The sequence below is a fragment of the Anomaloglossus baeobatrachus genome, chromosome 7, assembly GCF_048569485.1.
Source record: "Anomaloglossus baeobatrachus isolate aAnoBae1 chromosome 7, aAnoBae1.hap1, whole genome shotgun sequence".
NCBI lineage: Eukaryota > Metazoa > Chordata > Amphibia > Anura > Aromobatidae > Anomaloglossus > Anomaloglossus baeobatrachus.
This window is the reverse complement of record NC_134359.1, coordinates 272727357-272748553: the sequence shown is the minus strand read 5'-3', so window position 1 is coordinate 272748553 and position 21197 is coordinate 272727357. Positions and strand designations below refer to the sequence as shown.

The following is a 21197-nucleotide window of genomic DNA, read 5'->3' as shown; positions in this document are numbered from 1 at the left end:
CTATCTGTTCCTGTATAATTTACATGGTGAGACAGGGAGGCAGTACTATCTGTTCCTGCATAATTTACATGGTGAGACAGGGAGGCAGTACTATCTGTTCCTAAGTCATTTACATGGTGAGACAAGGAGGCAGTACTATCTGTTCCTGTATAATTTACATGGTGAGACAAGGAGGCACTACTATCTGTACCCACATCATTCACAGGAAGATGGTACAATCTATAAACTGAACATCTTCTAGACAGAGCCGCTGCAGTCAGGTCTCGGCAGCAGCGAGTGTTCTTGTGTCCAGATGAAGCTGGCGACAATGTAATATATTCCGTCTTGTATCCGTGTCGTCGGGCCGCGTGCATCTACGGATTCGCGAACAAGTACACGACTTTCCTCTTTGTCAGGGTTTGATGGGGACATGGATCCTAAACCGCTACATTATAGATGATGTGAAGCGATGGCGCCCTCTGCTGGTCACTGTATGAATTGCATGTCATTCACAAAGCTCTATGCATAGCAATTCCTGTTACCGAGCGGGCCAGAGATGCCACCGAGCCACAGCCAGGGAGGCCACCGTGTAGAAACGCAGACCACCGCTCAACCTGAATGCCGATTTATAATAAAAAATAAAACAGAAGAAAACCCTCATGACATTTAGATTACAGTCTAGGCGTTGATCACGGCATAGGACGGTGACAATCAGTGGCGATGACCACGTTGAGGTTCTATTAAAAACTTGTATTTCCCATCAAATAATGTTGGAGCATTGTCTCTTACAATTGTGTGTTCTGGTGTTCCTCTCTTACTCCTCCTGGAAATGTATGAATATTTTGAAATCTGAGCATTTTTGTCTACCATGGTACTAGTATGTTTCCCATGAGGCCACGTACAGAAGAGGAGCAACGGACAAAGGTTACCGAGCGGGAGCAGCGACAAAGGGTACCGAGCGGGAGCAACCGACAAAGGGTACCGAGCGGGAGCAATCGTAAAGGGTACCGAGCGGGAGCAATCGTAAAGGGTACCGAGCGGGAGCAATCGTAAAGGGTACCGAGCGGGAGCAATCGTAAAGGGTACCGAACGGGAGCAATCGTAAAGGGTACCGAACGGGAGCAGCGTAAAGGGTACCGAGCGGGAGCACCACAGAGGGTACCGAGCGGGAGCAACGTAAAGGCTACAGAGCGAGAGCAACGTAAAGGGTACCACGCGGGAGCAACGTAAAGGGTACTGCTCCATGGCTGACACTGCAAAAAGACTAGTGTAATATCCCAGCTACCGCATGTGACCACTGCAGCCAATCACTGGGCTTGTCTACTTTGGATTGGGACTGAGGCCAGTGATTGGCTGCAGCGGTGATGTATTGTAGCAGATATGTACATCTTATTGATATATTTGAATTATAAATGGTGCCCAGATCAATATTCCTTTTTAATAGGATTCCTCTTCGCTGATGATTTGTAGTAAACTTTTGTCAGCTACCTACCCTTTACGTTGCCCCCGCTCGGAACCCTTTACGTTGCCCCCGCTCGTAACCCTTTACGTTGCCCCCGCTCGGAACCCTTTACGTTGCTCCCGCTCGGAACCCTTTACGTTGCTCCCGCTCGGAACCCTTTACGTTGCTCCCGCTCGGAACCCTTTACGTTGCCCCCGCTCGGAACCCTTTACGTTGCCCCCGCTCGGAACCCTTTACGTTGCCCCCGCTCGGAACCCTTTACGTTGCCCCCGCTCGGAACCCTTTACGTTGCCCCCGCTCGGAACCCTTTACGTTGCCCCCGCTCGGAACCCTTTACGTTGCCCCCGCTCGGAACCCTTTACGTTGCTCCCGCTCGGCAGGGTTTAAGCAAGTTATGTTTGTCATTGTTAAAGTATTACTTAAAGGAGTTTTCCACTTTTATTTTTTTGTTCTAAAACACGTATATAGAACAATTTTTTTTTTTTTTTTTTTAAATGAAACATTTTGCGCCTTTTGGGTTTTACAAGCTGTTTATTTTCTGCACTTTTAGCTTTGATGTGATCTGAGGTCAGAAATCTGCTCAGAAAAAGACAGGCGTTACGCACTCTCCACCACTCATTTTGCAGCTTTTATGAGCTCACTGACAGATTCTCAGTTAACTCCTACTTGTAGACAGCAAAGGCTATAGAAGGCAAACATTTTACACCTTTTCTCTGATTGTCGTAATGAGAGGTTTGGTCATATATCAACCAAAGAGGGCAGAAAATTACAAAACTCTCCAGTCATTAAACCTGTATAAGCTCACTGATATATGCTCAGTTAACTCATTATTGCAGACAGCAAAGGCTATAGAAGGAAAACCGTGCAAACATTTTACCTTTGCTTTGTGTGTAATTAGAGCTTTGGTCACATATCAAAAGGGAAGCTCAAGCGTTACAAACCTCTCCAGTCATTAAACCAGTATGAGCTCACTGACAGCATGAGTTAACTAAGGATCTGTCAGTGAGCTTTTTTTTCTTTTTTTGCACTGTTTGCCTTCTATAGCCTTTGCGGTCTGCAAGGATGAGTTAACTGAGAATTTGTCAAACAGCCGAGGCCATTTGATCATTTTGGGTCATATCTGAACCGAGTGGAGTTCAGAAAGACCGTTACAAACCTTCTCCAGTCATTAAACCAGTATGAGCTCACTGAGAGATTCTCAGTTAACTCATTACTGCAGACAGCAAAGGCTATAGAAGGAAAACTGCAAACATTTTGCCCTTTGCTTTGTGTGTAATGAGAGCTTTGGTCATATATCAAAAGGGGAGCTCAAGCGTTACAAACCTCTCCAGTCATTAAACCAGTATGAGCTCACTGATAGATGCTCAGTTAACTCATTCTTGCAGACAGCCGAGGCTACAGAAGGCAAATGGTGTAAAAATGTTACCTTTGCTTTGTGTGTAAAGAGAGCATTTTGTTTCATTTCTCTTTTTACTTTAAAGTGTTTTTTTCAGTTTTAAAGGGATTGTCACTTTTGAGGACTTTTCCTTTTACTTTGATGTATGCATTTGAGGCCAAGAATAATTTGCAATAGGATTTTTTTTTTATTAAAAAAAAAAAACATTTTGCTCATATATCAACCAAGTAGCTCAGGAAGACTGTTAAACCTTTCCAGTCATTAAACCTGTATGAGCTCACTGACAGATCCTCAGTTTACTCATGCTTGCAGCCCGCAGAGGCTATAGAAGGAAAATTGTGCAAACATTATACCTTTGCTTTGTGTGTAATGAGAGCTTTGGTCTGGTATCAATCGAAGAGCTCAGAAAGTTACAAACATCTAGTCATTAAACCTGTATGAGCTCACTGACCGATCCTCAGTTAACTCATTCTTGCAGCCTGCAGAGGCTATAGAAGGAAAACGGTGCAAACATTTTACCTTTGCTTTGTGTGTAATGAGAGCTTTCGTCAAGTATTAATCAAGGCGCTCAGAAAGTTACAAATTCTCCAGTCATTAAACCTGTATGAGCTCACTGACAGATACTCAGTTAACTCATTCTTGCAGACAGCAGAGGTTATAGAAGGAAAATTGTGCAAAAAAATGTTACCTTTGTGTGTAATAAAAGCGCTTTATTTTATTCCAACTTTTTCCTTTAAAGTGGTTTTCTAACAAAGGGATTGTTCACTTTTGAGGACTTTGTGTATGTACGGTATTTGACAAAATCAATTTTGCAATTGGATTTCATTAAAAAAAGTGATCACTTTGGGCATGTATCAACCAAGAGGAGCTCAGAAAGACCGTTGCAAACCTCCTGCAGTCATGAAGCTTGTATGAGCTCACTGACAGATTCTCAGTTAACTCATTCTTACAGATCACAAAGGCTATAGAAGGATTTTACACCTGTAATGAGAGCGTTGGTCATATCAACCAGGAGGAGGTCAGAAAGATCATTACAAACCTCCTCCAGTCATTAAACCTGTATGAGCTCACTGACAGATTCTCAGTTAACTCATTCTTACAGATCACAAAGGCTATAGAAGGCAAACGGTGCAAAACATTTAATACATCCCAATTGCAAAAATTATTTTTAGCCCCAAAATAATTTTTTTAGTCTAATGAATTGGTTGTTTCATGCAATTAATGCAGTTTTTTGTGTTTTTTTTATGCAGACCAAGCTAGAAAACTCATTTACCGTGGATATACATGAAAGAATGAACCCACAGATATCCCCTTGTAACATGCATGGGGGTCTCGACTGACACTTCTATGGAGGATTATAATATGCTGATCCTACGCCTCTCGGAAGAGGAGCCCGACCCATTAGAAGCAGGTAGGAATATGGCAGAAATTGCTGTCAACCCCCGAAAAAACCCATTACTAAACCGAACACAGACCTCCGATCCCACCGACCGGAGAGATCGACCTAGAAATGACCAGACAGGAAGGCAAACGTGTGGCGTAGAGAACTTTAGATTCATTGTCATTTATTCACAGAAGGAAAAAAAAAATATATTTTACAAGGCTTGGTTTGAGGTAGGGTCGCTTTTTGTTTTGCGATTCTAACAATGGGACGTCACGGTGAATCCGCTTCTCTGCATAGTGCCGATTGTTACTAAAATAAAAAAAATGCACAAAAAAAGTGAAAAAAATCCAATTTAAGAAAACTAGAACTGGTAAAAAAAGTGAAACGGAAGCCACAGAGAGGTCAGATACAAAGGACTCGTCCTTCAGCCTTCAAAGTATCCAGAGATTCACCGTCTCCCCCACATTGGGGAGATATGTATCACTGTGGGGAGATATGTAGCACTGTGACATGCAGCAGCCTAAAAAGCTTTGCCCTTGTGCTGGGAGGGGGCGGGGGGGGGGGGGTAAGAAAACGAGAGTCAGTCAATTTAGGGACTTTGTACATGGTAGTAAATCAGCGGAGTGAATGCCGAGCCTCTAACCATCACTGTGCACTTCGCATGTCCCAGTTATGTTAGTGCTGGAGGGTCAATTTGCTTCAAACACCTTGTCCTTAATACAAACTGGTACCAATACTAATGGGATACTCATGATCTACTGGCAGCGATAGATGGGGACGTTTGTAGTAAACCGCTATATAAATGCTGCAAATCAATATATTGGCATTATTTGAGAAAGGGGGGTGGATGGGTTGTCCCATTTTTTTGGGAGGGTGCCCAATTTTGTTTTGCTTCCTCCATTTACATCCAAAGCCCCCCATTGCAAGAGCTCAGATGAAGAGGGCTCTAAACAAGCACAAATTGTGTCAATATTTACCAAAAGGTGTCAATATTTACCAAAATTCAACTTTTTGTAGATTTGACCTGAAATCAATAGGGGTAAAAAAATGGTTTATTGGCAAAAATTGAGCTTTGGAATCACCATTTTTTCATCTCCGAATACATAATGGAATGCAACCCCCCAATCCTGGCCCAAAAGGAAAAAAAGTAAAATTATATATATATTACAATATATATATATATTTATTATAATATATATATTATAATATATATATATATATATATATATATATATATATATATATATTACAGTATATATTATAAATTATAGTATATATATATATTATAATATATTATAATATATATAAATATATATAAAAAATGTCTTTTTTTTTTCCCAAAAGGGAAAAAAAATGAAGGGAATTTTGTTACTTACCGTAAATTCCTTTTCTTCTAGCTCTTATTGGGAGACCCAGACGATTGGGGTATAGCTACTGCCCTCTGGAGGCCACACAAAGCACTACATCAAAAGTGCAAGGCCCCTCCCCCTCTGGCTATACCCCCCCCGTGGTATCACGGGTTCTCCAGTTTTAGTGCCAAAGCAAGAAGGAGGAAGCCAATAACTGGTTTAAACAAATTAACTCCGAATAACATCGGAGAACTGAAAAACCGTTCAACATGAACAACATGTGTACCCGCAAACAACAAAAAAACATCCCGAAGGACAACAGGGCGGGTGCTGGGTCTCCCAATAAGAGCTAGAAGAAAAGGAATTTACGGTAAGTAACAAAATTCCCTTCTTCAGCGCTCTATTGGGAGACCCAGACGATTGGGACGTCCAAAAGCTGTCCCTGGGTGGGTAAAGAAATACCTCATGTTAGAGCTGCAAAAACAGCCCTCCCCTACGGGGGTGTCACTGCCGCCTGCAGGACTCTTCTACCTAAGCTGGCATCCGCCGAAGCATAGGTATGCACCTGATAATGCTTGGTGAAAGTGTGCAGACTGGACCAGGTGGCTGCCTGGCACACCTGTTGAGCCGAAGCCTGGTGTCGCAATGCCCAGGACGCACCCACGGCTCTGGTAGAATGGGCCTTCAGCCCTGATGGAACCGGAAGCCCAGCAGAACGGTAGGCTTCAAGAATTGGTTCTTTGATCCATCGAGCCAGGGTGGCCTTAGAAGCCTGCGACCCTTTGCGCTTACCAGCGACAAGGACAAAGAGTGCATCCGAACGGCGCAAGGGCGCCGTGCGGGAAATGTAGATTCTGAGTGCTCTCACCAGATCTAACAAACGTAAATCCTTCTCATACCGATGAACTGCATGAGGACAAAACGAAGGCAAAGAGATATCCTGATTAAGATGAAAAGAGGATACCACCTTCGGGAGAAACTCCTGAATGGGGCTCAGCACTACCTTGTCCTGGTGGAAGACCAGGAAGGGAGCCTTGGATGACAGCGCTGCCAGCTCAGACACTCTCCGAAGAGATGTGATCGCTACCAGAAAAGCCACTTTCTGTGATAGTCTAGAAAGTGAAACCTCCCTCAGAGGCTCGAAGGGCGGCTTCTGGAGGGCAACTAGTACCCTGTTCAGATCCCATGGATCTAACGGCCGCTTGTACGGGGGTACGATATGGCAAACCCCCTGTAGGAACGTGCGCACCTTAGGAAGGCGTGCCAAACGCCTCTGAAAAAAGACGGATAGCGCCGAGACCTGACCTTTAAGGGAGCCGAGCGACAAACCTTTTTTCTAACCCAGATTGCAGGAAAGATAGAAAGGTAGGCAATGCAAATGGCCAGGGAGACACTCCCTGAGCAGAGCACCAGGATAAGAATATCCTCCACGTTCTGTGGTAGATCTTAGCAGACGTGGGCTTCCTAGCCTGTCTCATGGTGGCAACGACCCCTTGGGATAATCCTGAAGACGCTAGGATCCAGGACTCAATGGCCACACAGTCAGGTTCAGGGCCGCAGAATTCCGATGGAAAAACGGCCCTTGGAACAGTAAGTCTGGACGGTCTGGTAGTGCCCACGGTTGGCCGACCGTGAGATGCCACAGATCCGGATACCACGCCCTCCTCGGCCAGTCTGGGGCGACGAGTATGACGCGGCTGCAATCGGATCTGATCTTGCGTAGCACTCTGGGCAAGAGTGCCAGAGGTGGAAACACATAAGGGAGCCGGAACTGCGACCAATCTTGCACTAAGGCGTCTGCCGCCAGAGCTCTTTGATCGCGAGACCGTGCCATGAAGGTTGGGACCTTGTTGTTGTGCCGGGACGCCATTAGGTCGACGTCCGGCCTTCTCCATCGGCGACAGATTTCCTGAAACACGTCCGGGTGAAGGGACCATTCCCCTGCGTCCATGCCCTGGCGACTGAGGAAGTCTGCTTCCCAATTTTCTACGCCGGGGATGTGAACTGCGGATATGGTGGAGGCCGTGGCTTCCACCCACATCAGAATCCGCCGGACTTCCTGGAAGGCTTGCCGACTGCGTGTCCCCCCTTGGTGGTTGATGTATGCCACCGCTGTGGAGTTGTCCGACTGAATTCGGATCTGCCTTCCTTCCAGCCACTGCTGGAAGGCTAGAAGGGCAAGATACACTGCTCTGATTTCCAGAACATTGATCTGAAGGGTGGACTCCTGCTGAGTCCACGTACCCTGAGCCCTGTGGTGGAGAAAAACTGCTCCCCACCCTGACAGACTCGCATCTGTCGTGACCACCGCCCAAGACGGTGGTAGGAAGGATCTTCCCTGTGATAATGAGGTGGGAAGAAGCCACCATTACAGAGAGTCCTTGGCCGTCTGTGAAAGGGATACTTTCCTGTTCAGGGATGTTGACTTCCCGTCCCATTGGCGGAGAATGTCCCATTGAAGTGGACGCAGATGAAACTGCGTAAACGGAACCGCCTCCATTGCCGCCACCATCTTCCCGAGGAAGTGCATGAGGCGTCTTAAGGAGTGCGACTGACCTTGAAGGAGAGTCTGCACCCCAGTCTGTAGTGACCGCTGCTTGTCCAGCGGAAGCTTCACTAGCGCTGAGAGGGTATGAAACTCCTGCCAAGATACGTTAGTGATTGGGTCGGTGACCGGTTTGGCTTTGAGAAGTTGATGAGCCACCCAAACGTCTGGAGAGTCTCCAGCGCAACATTCAGGCTGAGTTGGCATGCCTCTTGAGAGGGTGCCTTGCCAAGTAGATCGTCCAAGTAAGGGATCACAGAGTGTCCCTGTGAGTGCAAGACTGCTACCCCTGCCGCCATGACCTTGGTGAACACCCGTGGGGCTGTCGCCAGACCGAATGGCAGAGCTACGCACTGAAGATGGTCGTCACCTATCACGAAACGTAGAAAACATTGGTGCTCTGTAGCAATCGGCACGTGGAGATAAGCATCTTTGATGTCTATTGATGCTAGGAAATTTCCTTGAGACATTGAGGCAATGACGGCGCGGAGGGTTTCATCCGGAACCGCCTGGCCTCCACGTGCTTGTTGAGCAGTTTTAGGTCCAGAACGGAACGGAAAGAGCCATCCTTTTTTGGCACCACAACCAGATTGGAGAAAAACCGTGTCTTGTTCCTGAAGAGGAACAGGGATTACCACTCCTTCTGCCTGCAGAAGAGCATCGGCTCGGTGGGGAGGTGGGGACGGTCTGAAGAATCGAGTCGGAGGACGAGAACAGAACTCTGTCCTGTGCACGTGGGCACAATGTCCCTCACCCACCGGTCTGTGACCTGTGGCAGCTAAATGTCGCCAAAGGCGAGCGAGTCTGCCATCAACCGTGGATGCGGAGAGATGAGAGAGCTGAGAGTCATGAGGAGACCGCCTTGGTAGCGGTTCCTCCGTCTGCCTTCCTTGGGCGTGATTGAGCCCGGCCGGAAGCTGAGCCCCTCTGAGGCTTTTCAGCCCTTTTGGACGAGGACAAGTGGGACCTGCCCGAGCTTGGGAAGGACCGAAACCTCGACTGTCCTTCCAGGACAGCATCAATAGGGTAAGTCGCAATGCAGACATTGCGCGGTTACGGACGCCCCTGCGGCATAGATGTACATATGCTCAAGACCAGCTGCGCAAGAACAGCTGAAAGCTTAGGGTGCCCATACGGCTGTGAATGCCGGAACAACCGACACGCCGATAGCCTCATAGACAGATTTCAATCAGAGTCCATCTGTCAGTCAATGGCATCTTTAAGTGAAGTCCCATCTCCACTGCAACTATGGCTCTAGCCGCAAGCCTGGAGATTGGAGAATCCACCTTTGGACCCTGGGTCCAGCGCTTGACCACGTCAGGGGGAAAAGGATAGCGTGTATCCTTAATACGTTTGAAGAAAACGCTTATCTGGTAAGCGTGGTGTTCCTGGACTGCTTCTCTGAATTCAGCGTGGCCAGAAAAATACTCAATATACGTTTGAGCTACTGGAATGGGACTTCTCCTGCTGTGAAGCTGACTCCTCCGCTGGGGGAGCTGAGGGAGAAAGATCCAACATTCCATTGATGGACGCTATAGGATCATTCCTTATGGCGTCACCATCCGGTGTATCCGGATTGAGAGCGGTGTCAGGATCAAAGTCCTGATGAGCTACGTCTGCCTCATCATACAGAGAGCCTCCTGGGACCTCCCCCGGAGCCCCGATTTTTATTCCAAATGAGGGTGGCCAGGGAGCAATGAACCAGATTGCGCATGGCCTGTCTGGACTGCAAGCCTCTATCCCATGACAATATATCAGCCGAAACTGCAACTCCGTCCCTGTCCTTGGACAGGGTTGACAGGTGGTTCCTTTGGCCACGTCTAGGAGAGACCCCGGCTGACCAAGTGCTACAGGAGAGCATTGCAGACAATGGGGGTCAGTGCCGTGGAACAGTATCACATGCAGTAAACAGCATCGAAAGCCTGTGTTGCTTATATGCTGCTGCCGACTAGCCATCTAGGATTCTAGAGCCAAGAATGGCGACCGTACAGTGCAATGTATAGCATACCAGCACAAGTACAAATGACCACTGCAGCACATGCAATACAAGCAGCATAGAAGCCTGTGCCCTGGCACCCCAGCTCTTCTGCTGCTGTAGACTAGTCATCTAGGGGAATATGGCCCAGAAGAGTGACCATACAGTGCAATGTATAGCATACAAGCACAAGTACAAATGCACACTGCAGCCCATGCAATACAAGCAGCATAGAAAAAAACCTGTGCCCCAGCACCCTTGGTTTTCTGCTGCTGTAGTCTAGCCATTCCAGGAGAATATAGCTAAGACTAGCGACTGTACAGTGCAATGTATAACACATAAACACAAATGAGCACCTCAGTCGTGCAATACAAGCAGCCTAGAAAGCCTGTGCCTTAGCACACCTGCTTTCCTGCTGCTAATGTGTCGCTCCCCAAGCGGGCATAAAGCGACCTGTGCAGTTAAAAACAACAGATGTACACACTGCAGTTATCTGTGGTCAGCACTATGTGTGCCGCTTACCGCCCGCCTATCAGCGGGTGTATGATCGCCACCGTCCTGCCTGGTTGCTGAAAATCCGAGCTCGGACTTCAGTAATGGCTGCCGGCTTCTTCCCCAGCTCATGTGAGGAGGGGCGGGCCGTGGGCGTGCCCCCAAGGCAGAGCGGGAATCCGGCGCCCGACAGTGTGCAGTGAGAGGGCTGGAGCATGTAAAAAGGCTCCAGCCCTCGGCGCTGCTGATTGCTCAGCGCCTGTCCCCTTCCCTGAGTGACAGGGAGGGGGCGGGAACGAAGCGGCACTAGGCCGCAGAAGCCGGGGACTGTATTTATAAGCGCCGCCGCCGTAAAAGCGCGGTCGGCGCCCAGTCCCCGGCGAACTACAAGTCCCAGCCGCGCCGCCGCTCCCGGAGCGTCCGGCGCGGTAGTTCCCAAAACACAAAGTCACTCAGCAAAGCTGCAGTGACTGTAACCCATTACTGTCCCCGGCGCACTAGCACACCCAGCAAGCCTGGAGTGTGCTGTGCCTGTGTGTACGGGGACACAGAGTACCTGTAATGGTGCAGGGCCATGTCCCTGAACGGTACTCCAGCTCCGTATCCAACAGGTTCAAATGGGTCTGTGGATGGAGCCCGGCGTCAGAGCTTTGAGGCCGGCAGGATCCCACTTCCACAGAGCCCCTCAGGGGGATGTGGAAGGAAAGCAGCATGTGGGCTCCAGCCTCCGTACCAGCAATAGGTACCTCAACCTTACAACACCATCCAGGGGTGAGAAGGGAGCATGCTGGGGACACTATATGTGTCCTCTTTTCTTCCATCCGAAATAGTCAGCAGCTACTGCTGACTAAAATCTGTGGAGCTATGCGTGGATGTCTGACCTCCTTCGCACACAAAGCTAAAACTGGAGAACCCGTGATACCACGGGGGGGGTATAGCCAGAGGGGGAGGGGCCTTGCACTTTTGATGTAGTGCTTTGTGTGGCCTCCAGAGGGCAGTAGCTATACCCCAATCGTCTGGGTCTCCCAATAGAGCGCTGAAGAAATATAAAATTTTTATTTATGTTTTTCTTTTTTTTTTTTTCTTCCCTTTTGGGCCAGGATTGGGGGCTTGCATGTCATTATGTATTCGGAGATGAAAAAATGGTGATTCCAAAGCTCGATTTTATATTTTATTTTTTCCATTGACTTTTGTTGATTCGCTCATATTATACAGAACAAAAGCCCCCAAAAGTTAAGGATTTAAAAAGAAAAATGTCTGGAAGGTGAAAGCACGGTGCAGGCGAGAGGTCGCACCCCTTCCGGCTCATGCTAAAGTGCAGGCTCGGGCTTTGGAGGAGCAGGAGTCCTTGCTCCCGATTCTTCGGGTGACTGGCAAGCGGGATCTGGGGTAAAAGTCTACACCACCGAGGCCCGTCCCATCATTAAATGCAGCCGGTTTCGCAGGACAGATGCCATCCAAGTTCACAGTACCCTAATTTCTATCCAATTCATGGCTAAATGCCTTTTTGATAAATTAAAAAAAAAAAACAAAAACAAAAAAAGTATTTGCAACGTGGTTACGACACAGATTTCTGTACAAATATTTCCTTTATAAAGCTCTGATGTAAAAATCAAAGAATCAATATATTAGGTGTGGCACAGTTTTCCGTTATTTACACAGCAAGTTAGCTTACATTACATGGAAAATACAAATGAATACAGGCGGGGGCGAGCGGTGCACCCCGTTACGCGGTGGCGGGAGGTTTGGCTTTGGCCTCCTCCTTGCCAGTCTCTTTGTCTTTGCTTTTCTTGGACTTCTTCTTTTTGTGTTTGTGTTTCTGGCCCTTCTCAGTCTCTGACTCGTTGCCCGTCGTGTGCTTCTTGTGCTTCTTGTGTTTCTTATGCTTCTTGTGTTTTTTCTTTTCCTTCTTCCTCTTCTTTTTGTCTGGGCTGCCCGTGGAGCTGACGCTGCTGCTCCGACTGCCCGATTCCACCGGGCTGTGGCTGCCGGCCGGACTGCTGGCGCCTGTGGCGGGCACGGTGCTATTACCCGCATCTGTAGGGGCGGTGTGCTCGCTGTCCTTGTTTTTGGTTTCCTGAGGGTCGTCCTGTTTGACAGAGGCCTCGCTGTCGCTTTCGTTGTAATCCGGCACAAATGAGGCTTCGTCGGTGTCTCTGGTTAAGTCTGTGGAGAGCCGCGTGGTGCGGCTTTGAGGAACCTTGGTCTTCTCAGAGCCTTCCTTGTCCGTTTTGGCGTCCGGTGAGGAACGTTTGGAGTGTGATGATTTTTTATCACTCGTATCTTCTGAATTTTTGGATTTAGACGGGTTCTTCTCTTTACCCCTCTCACTACTTTTGTCAGAGGACGCTGGATCGGCATTGGTGGGCCGCTTAGACTCGGATGACCTCTTTTTTTGCTCCTGACCAGGGCTGTGGCTACCGCTCTTGGAGTCTTTCGGGGCTTTCTTAGATTCCCTCGAGGAGTCTCTGACTTTTTGGGAGCTGGATGATGAATCTTTGCTCCTGACTGGAGACTCTTTCCTCCGCTCATCCCTCCGCCTGGATCCACTGTGCTCCCGACTCTCATGATCGGACTTCTTCTCCTTGCCGTCACTGTCCGGCTTCTTCTCCTTCGCCTTGCCCTCATGCTCGGGTCTTCTTTCTCGATCTCGGCTTTCATGCTCTTGTTTCCTATCCCGCTCTTTGCTGTCATGTTCTTGCCGCCGTTCCCGATCCTTGCTGTCATGTTCGGCCTTTCTCTCCCGGGAATCATGCCCCTTCTCATGATCGCTCTTTTTGTCCTTGTCTCTGCTGTCATGTTCGCTCTTTCGGTCTCGGTCGTGGTCTTTCTTCTCCCGCTCTCTGCTCTCGTAGTCTTGCTTCCGGTCTCGGCTGTCCCCATGGTCGGACTTCTTCTCTCGGGTGGGAGTAAAGTCTTTGCTGGAGCTGCCACGTCCCGCTTCTGGCTTTTCAGATGACCGGTCTTTTGAGGACTGCTGGTTGCGTTCAGAACTACTGTCCGTTTGGGAACTTGCTTTTCTTTTATCGGAACCTTCCTTTTCGACGGTCGGACTCTCTTTATCTTTTGATCTATTCTTGGTCTGGGACACTATCGTTTCCTTGGTGGACTTGCCATCTTGTGGTGTCCCTTCACCGCCCGACTTCACTTCTTTTTCCGGCAACGTGACAGCAGACGCCGGTTTGGTTACAACACTCATCGGCCGGCCCGTGTTGGACGTTCCTTGCGTGTCCTTCGAGTCCTTCGCATCGTCGTCAGACTCAAACTCATCCTTGTCCCATTTTGACTGTGGAACTTGAATCATTATGATGACATCTTCTGGGGGAGCCGTACTATCGTTATTATACTCCTCTAACGTCTTAATAACCGTTCTTTTGGCGTCTTGTTTTTCTTCTGCTTTCCGGACCGGACTTCCACCTGTGGAGCTGGTGCTGTGGAAAGAAGAAAATTGTGATTACTACAGAGAAAGTAACATTCAAACGCTTTGAAAACACAAAAATCACTAAAAAGTCAATTACAAGACTCTGGTCTCATCACTTTTATGGTCTCCAGTAAACGTATATTTTGGGGGGGAAAAAAACTCCCATGTACATGCAAAATGAATGTCATGTAATTATAAAAAAATAAAATAAGTAAAATAAGTACCGGATTTTTCATTTTATAAGATGCACCGGATTATAAGACACACCCCAAATTTAGAGAAGAAGAAGGGAATTTTGTTTACTTACCGTAAATTCCTTTTCTTCTAGCTCCAATTGGGAGACCCAGACAATTGGTTGTATAGGCTATGCCTCCGGAGGCCGCACAAAGTATTACACTTAAAAGTGTTAAGCCCCTCCCCTTCTGCCTATACACCCCCCGTGCTCCCACGGGCTCCTCAGTTTTGGTGCAAAAGCAAGAAGGAGGAAAAAGAATTATAAACTGGTTTAAAGTAACTTCAATCCGAAGGAATATCGGAGAACTGAAACCATTCAACATGAACAACATGTGTACACAAAAAAACAGGGGCGGGTGCTGGGTCTCCCAATTGGAGCTAGAAGAAAAGGAATTTACGGTAAGTAAACAAAATTCCCTTCTTCTTTGTCGCTCCATTGGGAGACCCAGACAATTGGGACGTCCAAAAGCAGTCCCTGGGTGGGTAAAATAATACCTCGTAAGAGAGCCGTAAAACGGCCTCTTCCTACAGGTGGGCAACCGCCGCCTGAAGGACTCGTCTACCTAGGCTGGCATCTGCCGAAGCATAGGTATGCACCTGATAGTGTTTCGTGAAAGTGTGCAGGCTCGACCAGGTAGCCGCCTGACACACCTGCTGAGCCGTAGCCTGGTGCCTCAAAGCCCAGGACGCGCCCACGGCTCTGGTAGAATGGGCCTTCAGCCCTGAGGGAACCGGAAGCCCAGCCGAACGGTAGGCTTCGAGAATTGGCTCCTTGATCCACCGAGCCAAGGTTGATTTGGAAGCCTGTGACCCTTTACGCTGGCCAGCGACAAGGACAAAGAGTGCATCCGAGCGGCGCAGGGGCGCCGTACGAGAAATGTAGAGTCTGAGTGCTCTCACCAGATCTAACAAGTGCAAATCCTTTTCACATTGGTGAACTGGATGAGGACAAAAAGAAGGTAAGGAGATATCCTGATTGAGATGAAAGGGGGATACCACCTTAGGGAGAAATTCCGGAACCGGACGCAGAACCACCTTGTCCTGGTGAAAAACCAGGAAAGGGGCTTTGCATGACAGCGCTGCTAGCTCTCCGAAGTGAAGTGACTGCTACTAGAAAAACCACTTTCTGCGAAAGGCGTGAGAGAGAAATATCTCTCATTGGCTCGAATGGTGGTTTCTGAAGAACCATCAGTACCCTGTTCAGATCCCAGGGTTCTAACGGCCGCTTGTAAGGAGGAACGATGTGACAAACCCCCTGCAGGAACGTGCGTACCTGTGGAAGCCTGGCTAGGCGCTTCTGGAAAAACACAGAGAGCGCTGAGACTTGTCCCTTAAGGGAGCCGAGCGACAAACCCTTTTCCAGTCCAGATTGAAGGAAGGACAGAAAAGTGGGCAAGGCAAAAGGCCAGGGAGAAAAACCCTGAGCAGAGCACCACGACAGGAAAATTTTCCACGTCCTGTGGTAGATCTTGGCGGACGTTGGTTTCCTAGCCTGCCTCATAGTGGCAATGACGTCTTGAGATAACCCTGAAGACGCTAGGATCCAGGACTCAATGGCCACACAGTCAGGTTGAGGGCCGCAGAATTCAGATGGAAAAACGGCCCTTGAGATAGCAAGTCTGGTCGGTCTGGTAGTGCCCACGGTTGGCCGACCGTGAGATGCCACAGATCCGGGTACCACGACCGCCTCGGCCAGCCTGGAGCGACGAGGATGACGCGGCGGCAGTCGGCCCTGATCTTGCGTAACACTCTGGGCAACAGTGCCAGCGGAGGAAAAACATAAGGGAGCTGAAACTGCGACCAATCCTGAACTAAGGCGTCTGCCGCCAGAGCTCTGGGATCTTGAGACCGTGCCATGAACGTCGGTACCTTGTTGTTGTGCCGGGACGCCATGAGGTCGACGTCCGGCACCCCCCAGCGGCAACAGATCTCCTGAAACACGTCCGGGTGAAGGGACCATTCCCCTGCGTCCATGCCCTGGCGACTGAGATAATCTGCTTCCCAGTTTTCCACGCCTGGAATGTGAACTGCAGAGATGGTGGAGGCCGTGGCTTCCACCCACATCAAAATCCGCCGGACTTCCTGGAAGGCTTGCCGACTGCGTGTGCCGCCTTGGTGGTTGATGTATGCCACCGCTGTGGAATTGTCCGACTGAATTCTGATCTGCTTGCCTTCCAGCCACTGCTGGAACGCTTTCAGGGCAAGATACACTGCCCGTATTTCCAGAACATTGATCTGGAGCGATGACTCTTGCTGGGTCCACGTACCCTGAGCCCTGTGGTGGAGAAAAACCGCTCCCCACCCTGACAGACTCGCGTCCGTCGTGACCACCTCCCAGGATGGGGGTAGGAAGGATTTCCCCTTCGATAATGAAGTGGGAAGAAGCCACCACCGAAGGGAAGCTTTGGTCGCCTGAGAGAGGGAGACGTTCCTGTCGAGGGACGTCGGCTTCCTGTCCCATTTGCGTAGGATGTCCCATTGAAGAGGACGCAGGTGAAACTGCGCGAAAGGAACTGCCTCCATTGCTGCCACCATCTTCCCCAGGAAGTGCATGAGGCGCCTCAAGGGGTGTGACTGGCCTTGAAGGAGAGATTGTACCCCTGTCTGTAGTGACCGCTGCTTGATCAGCGGAAGCTTCACTATCGCTGAGAGGGTATGAAACTCCATGCCAAGGTATGTGAGCGATTGGGCCGGTGTCAGATTTGACTTTGGAAAATTGATGATCCACCCGAAACTCTGGAGAGTCTCCAGGGTAGCGTCGAGGCTGTGTTGGCATGCCTCTTGAGAGGGTGCCTTGATCAGGAGATCGTCCAAGTAAGGGATCACCGAGTGACCCTGAGAGTGGAGGACCGCTACTACAGTAGCCATAACCTTGGTGAAAACCCGTGGGGCTGTTGCCAGGCCGAACGGCAGTGCCACGAACTGCAGGTGTTCGTTTTCTATGGCGAAGCGCAAGAAGCGCTGGTGCTCTGGAGCAATCGGTACGTGGAGATAAGCATCTTTGATATCGATCGATGCAAGGAAATCTCCTTGGGACATTGAGGCGATGACGGAGCGGAGGGATTCCATCCGGAACCGCCTGGTCGTTACGTGTTTGTTGAGAAGTTTCAGGTCCAGGACAGGACGGAAAGACCCGTCCTTCTTTGGGACCACAAACAAGTTGGAGTAAAAACCGTGGCCCTGTTGCTGAAGAGGAACAGGGACCACCACTCCTTCTGCCTTCAGAGTGCCCAGCGCCTGCAGAAAAGCCTCGGCTCGCTCGGGAGGCGGGGATGACCTGAAGAATCGAGTCGGGGGACGAGAGGTGAACTCTATCTTGTAACCGTGAGACAGAATGTCTCTCACCCAACGGTCTTTTACCCGTGGCAGCCAGGCGTCGCAAAAGCGGGAGAGCCTGCCACCGACCGAGGATGCGGAGTGAGGAGGCCGAAAGTCATGAGGAAGCCGCTTTGGTAGCGGCACCTCCGGTGGCCTTTTTAGGACGTGACTTAGACCGCCATGAATCAGAGTTCCTTTGATCTTTCTGAGGCCTTTTGGACGAGGAGAATTGGGACCTGCCCGCGCCCCGAAAGGACCGAAACCTCGACTGCCCCTTCCACTGTTGGGGTATGTTCGGTTTGGGCTGGGGTAAGGATGTATCCTTTCCCTTGGATTGTTTGATGATTTCATCCAAACGCTCGCCAAACAATCGGTCGCCAGAAATTGGCAAACTGGTTAAGCGCTTTTTGGAAACAGAATCTGCCTTCCATTCCCGTAGCCACAAGGCCCTGCGGAGTACCACCGAATTGGCGGCTGCAACCGCCGTACGGCTCGCAGAGTCCAGAACAGCATTAATAGCGTAAGACGCAAATGCCGACGTCTGAGTGGTTATGGACGCCACCTGTGGCGCGGACGTGCGTGTGGCTGCGTCAATTTGCGCTTGACCTGCTGAGATAGCTTGTAGCGCCCATACGGCTGCGAACGCTGGGCAAAAGAAGCGCCGATAGCTTCATAGATGGATTTCAACCAGAGCTCCATCTGCCTGTCAGTGGCATCTTTGAGTGAAGCCCCATCTTCCACTGCAAGAATGGATCTAGCTGCCAGTCTGGAGATTGGAGGATCCACTTTGGGACACTGAGCCCAACTTTTGACCACGTCAGGGGGAAAAGGATAACGTGTATCCTTAAGGCGCTTAGAAAAACGCTTATCTGGACAATCATGGTGATTCTGGACTGCCTCTCTGAAATCAGAGTGGTCCAGAAACATACTCGGTGTACGCTTGGGAAACCTGAAACGGAATTTCTCCTGCTGAGAAGCCGACTCCTCCACCGGAGGAGCTGAGGGAGAAATATCCAACATACGATTGATGGACGCAATAAGGTCGTTCACTATGGCGTCCCCGTCCGGAGTATCAAGATTGAGAGCGGCCTCAGGATCAGAATCCTGATCAGCTGTCTCCGCATCATCAACCAGAGATTCCCCCCTCTGAGACCCTGCACAATATGATGATGTCGAGGGAAAATCTAAGCGAGCTCGCTTAGTCGGTCTGGGGCTGGGGTCTGTGTCAGAACCCTCAGCCTGGGATCCATGAGATACCCCGGGAGGACATTGTTGGTCCAGCTGAGGTGGGCCAGGGAACAAAGATTCAACAGAGTCCCTGTGCTGAGATACCGGCCTGGACTGCAAGGCTTCTAGTATCTTAGCCATAGTCTCAGAGTTTTGCAAACTCCGTCCCCGTCACCTGAACAGTGTCAGCAGGTGGCTCCCCCTGGGCCCCTCTTAGCAGAGGCTCCGGCTGAGTAAGAGCCACAGGGGCCGAACAGTGCACACAATGAGGGTCAGTGGAACCTGCCGGTAGCGGGGTCGTACATGCGGCGCAGGCAACATAATAAGCCTGTGTTTTGGCACCCCTGCCTTTCGTGGGCGCCATGCTATTATCTTCCCTGAGTAACACAATAGGGTATATAGCCAGAAATCAACTGTGCACCATACAGTGTAAAACATATATACCATAAACATATAATGTTACACTACTGCACAATGGGGCTAGCACCACAGGTGCTGCTTACCACCCGCCTAAAGCGGTTGTGAGGCCACCAGAGTCCCTGCCTGGGTCTCCCAGACTTTGTCCCCCTCTGCTGCGTCCGAGGAGCTGACAGGAATGGCTGCCGGCGTCCTGAGGAGAGGAGGGAGCCGTGGGCGTGACCCAGAAAGAGCGGGAACTGGTGCCCGCACTGTGCACAGTGAGAGGGGTGGAGTATGCAAAGCATGCTCCAGCCCTCAGTGCTGCTCGTTCTGTGCAGCGTCCCGCCCTTCCCCTGCCTGTCAGGGCTGTGGGCGGGAGGAAAGGAAACTAGGCCGCAAAAAAGCTGGGGACTCTAGTAATAAACGCGGCCGCCGTAAAAGCGCGGCCGGCGTGAAAGTCCCCGGCGCACTACAAGTCCCAGCCGCGCCGCAGTGTTTCCATGGCCGCGGCGGTCAGTGCGGCAGTCCCTATACATAAACACACTCAGCAACGCTGAGTGTGTAATGGCACATATTAACCCGGTCAGCGCCGTGGTCCCCGGTGCACTAGCACACCCACCAAAGCTGGAGTGTTGCTGTGCGCTGTCCCCACAGGGATACAGAGTACCTCCAAGTAGCAGGGCCATGTCCCTGAACGATACCCGGCTCCTATCCAGCAGGCTCCACAGGAGTTGTGGATGAAGCACGGTCTCAGTGCCTGGAGACCGATAGGATCCCACTTCACCCAGAGCCCTGAGGGGGATGGGGAAGGAAAACAGCATGTGGGCTCCAGCCTCCGTACCCGCAATGGATACCTCAACCTTACAACACCACCGACAAGAGTGGGGTGAGAAGGGAGCATGCTGGGGGCTCTATATGGGCCCACTTTTCTTCCATCCGACATGGTCAGCAGCTGCTGCTGACCAATCTGTGGAGCTGTGCGTGCGTGTCTGACCTCCTTCGCACAAAGCAAAAAACTGAGGAGCCCGTGGGAGCACGGGGGGTGTATAGGCAGAAGGGGAGGGGCTTAACACTTTTAAGTGTAATACTTTGTGCGGCCTCCGGAGGCATAGCCTATACACCCCAATTGTCTGGGTCTCCCAATGGAGCGACAAAGAAAAAAAAGTTGAAAAATATGGGGTCCGTCTAATAATCTCTGGTAGTCTCTTACCGGGGTGTGGGGAAGGGACCGGGAGTGGGTAAGGGGCCGGGAGTGGGGAAGGGGCCGGGAGTGGGGAAGGGGCCGGGAGTGGGGAAGGGGCCGGGAGTGGGGAAGGGGCCGGGAGTGGGGAAGGGGCCGGGAGTGGGGAAGGGACCGGGAGTGGGGAAGGGACCGGGAGTGGGGAAGGGACCGGGAGTGGGGAAGGGGCCGGGAGTGGGGAAGGGACCGGGAGTGGGGAAGGGACCGGGAGTGGGGAAGGGACCGGGAGTGGGGGGTGTGGGGAAGGGACCGGGAGTGGGGGGTGTGGGGAAGGGACCGGGAGTGGGGGGTGTGGGGAAGGGACCGGGAGTGGGGGGTGTGGGGAAGGGACCGGGAGTGGGGGGTGTGGGGAAGGGACCGGGAGTGGGGGGTGTGGGGAAGGGACCGGGAGTGGGGGGTGTGGGAAGGGACCGGGAGTGGGGGGTGTGGTGGAGTAGGGCGATACTGCGGATGGTGTCCCAAATGTTTGCTGAGGGTGCTATGAGGCAGGAACATCCAGAAACTGTCGGCGGCACAAGCGAACGAAAAAAAAAAAAAAAATGGCGCACATAGTGAACGCATGCCCACATTGAGTTATCGGCTCAATGATGAGCAGAGATCGAGATCTCATCTGTGCACGCGCCACCTCCGGGCACTATTTTCCTTAAGTCCGCTGCTGGGAGATCAATGGGCCAGAGGCGGTGCTTGCGCAAATGAGATCTTGAGCAGAGCACTCAATCTGCACATGTGCAGTCTCCAGGCGCCATTACTTGAAGCCCGCACCGCCAACATTTTCA

The 21197-nt window shown here is 50.5% G+C and overlaps 1 protein-coding gene across 2 annotated transcripts in view; it reads right to left on the bottom strand.

The window, feature by feature from the left end:
- Positions 1-12152: 12152 nt before the first annotated feature.
- The window catches only part of RBBP6 (RB binding protein 6, ubiquitin ligase), a 65560-nt gene continuing 56515 nt past the window's right edge, over positions 12153-21197 (bottom strand). For both annotated transcript variants that reach the window (XM_075318133.1, XM_075318134.1), the window contains one exon: positions 12153-14013. In XM_075318133.1, the coding sequence (XP_075174248.1) occupies positions 12309-14013 (1705 nt within the window). In that variant the 3' untranslated portion in view covers positions 12153-12308. The remainder of the gene's footprint in view (positions 14014-21197) is intronic.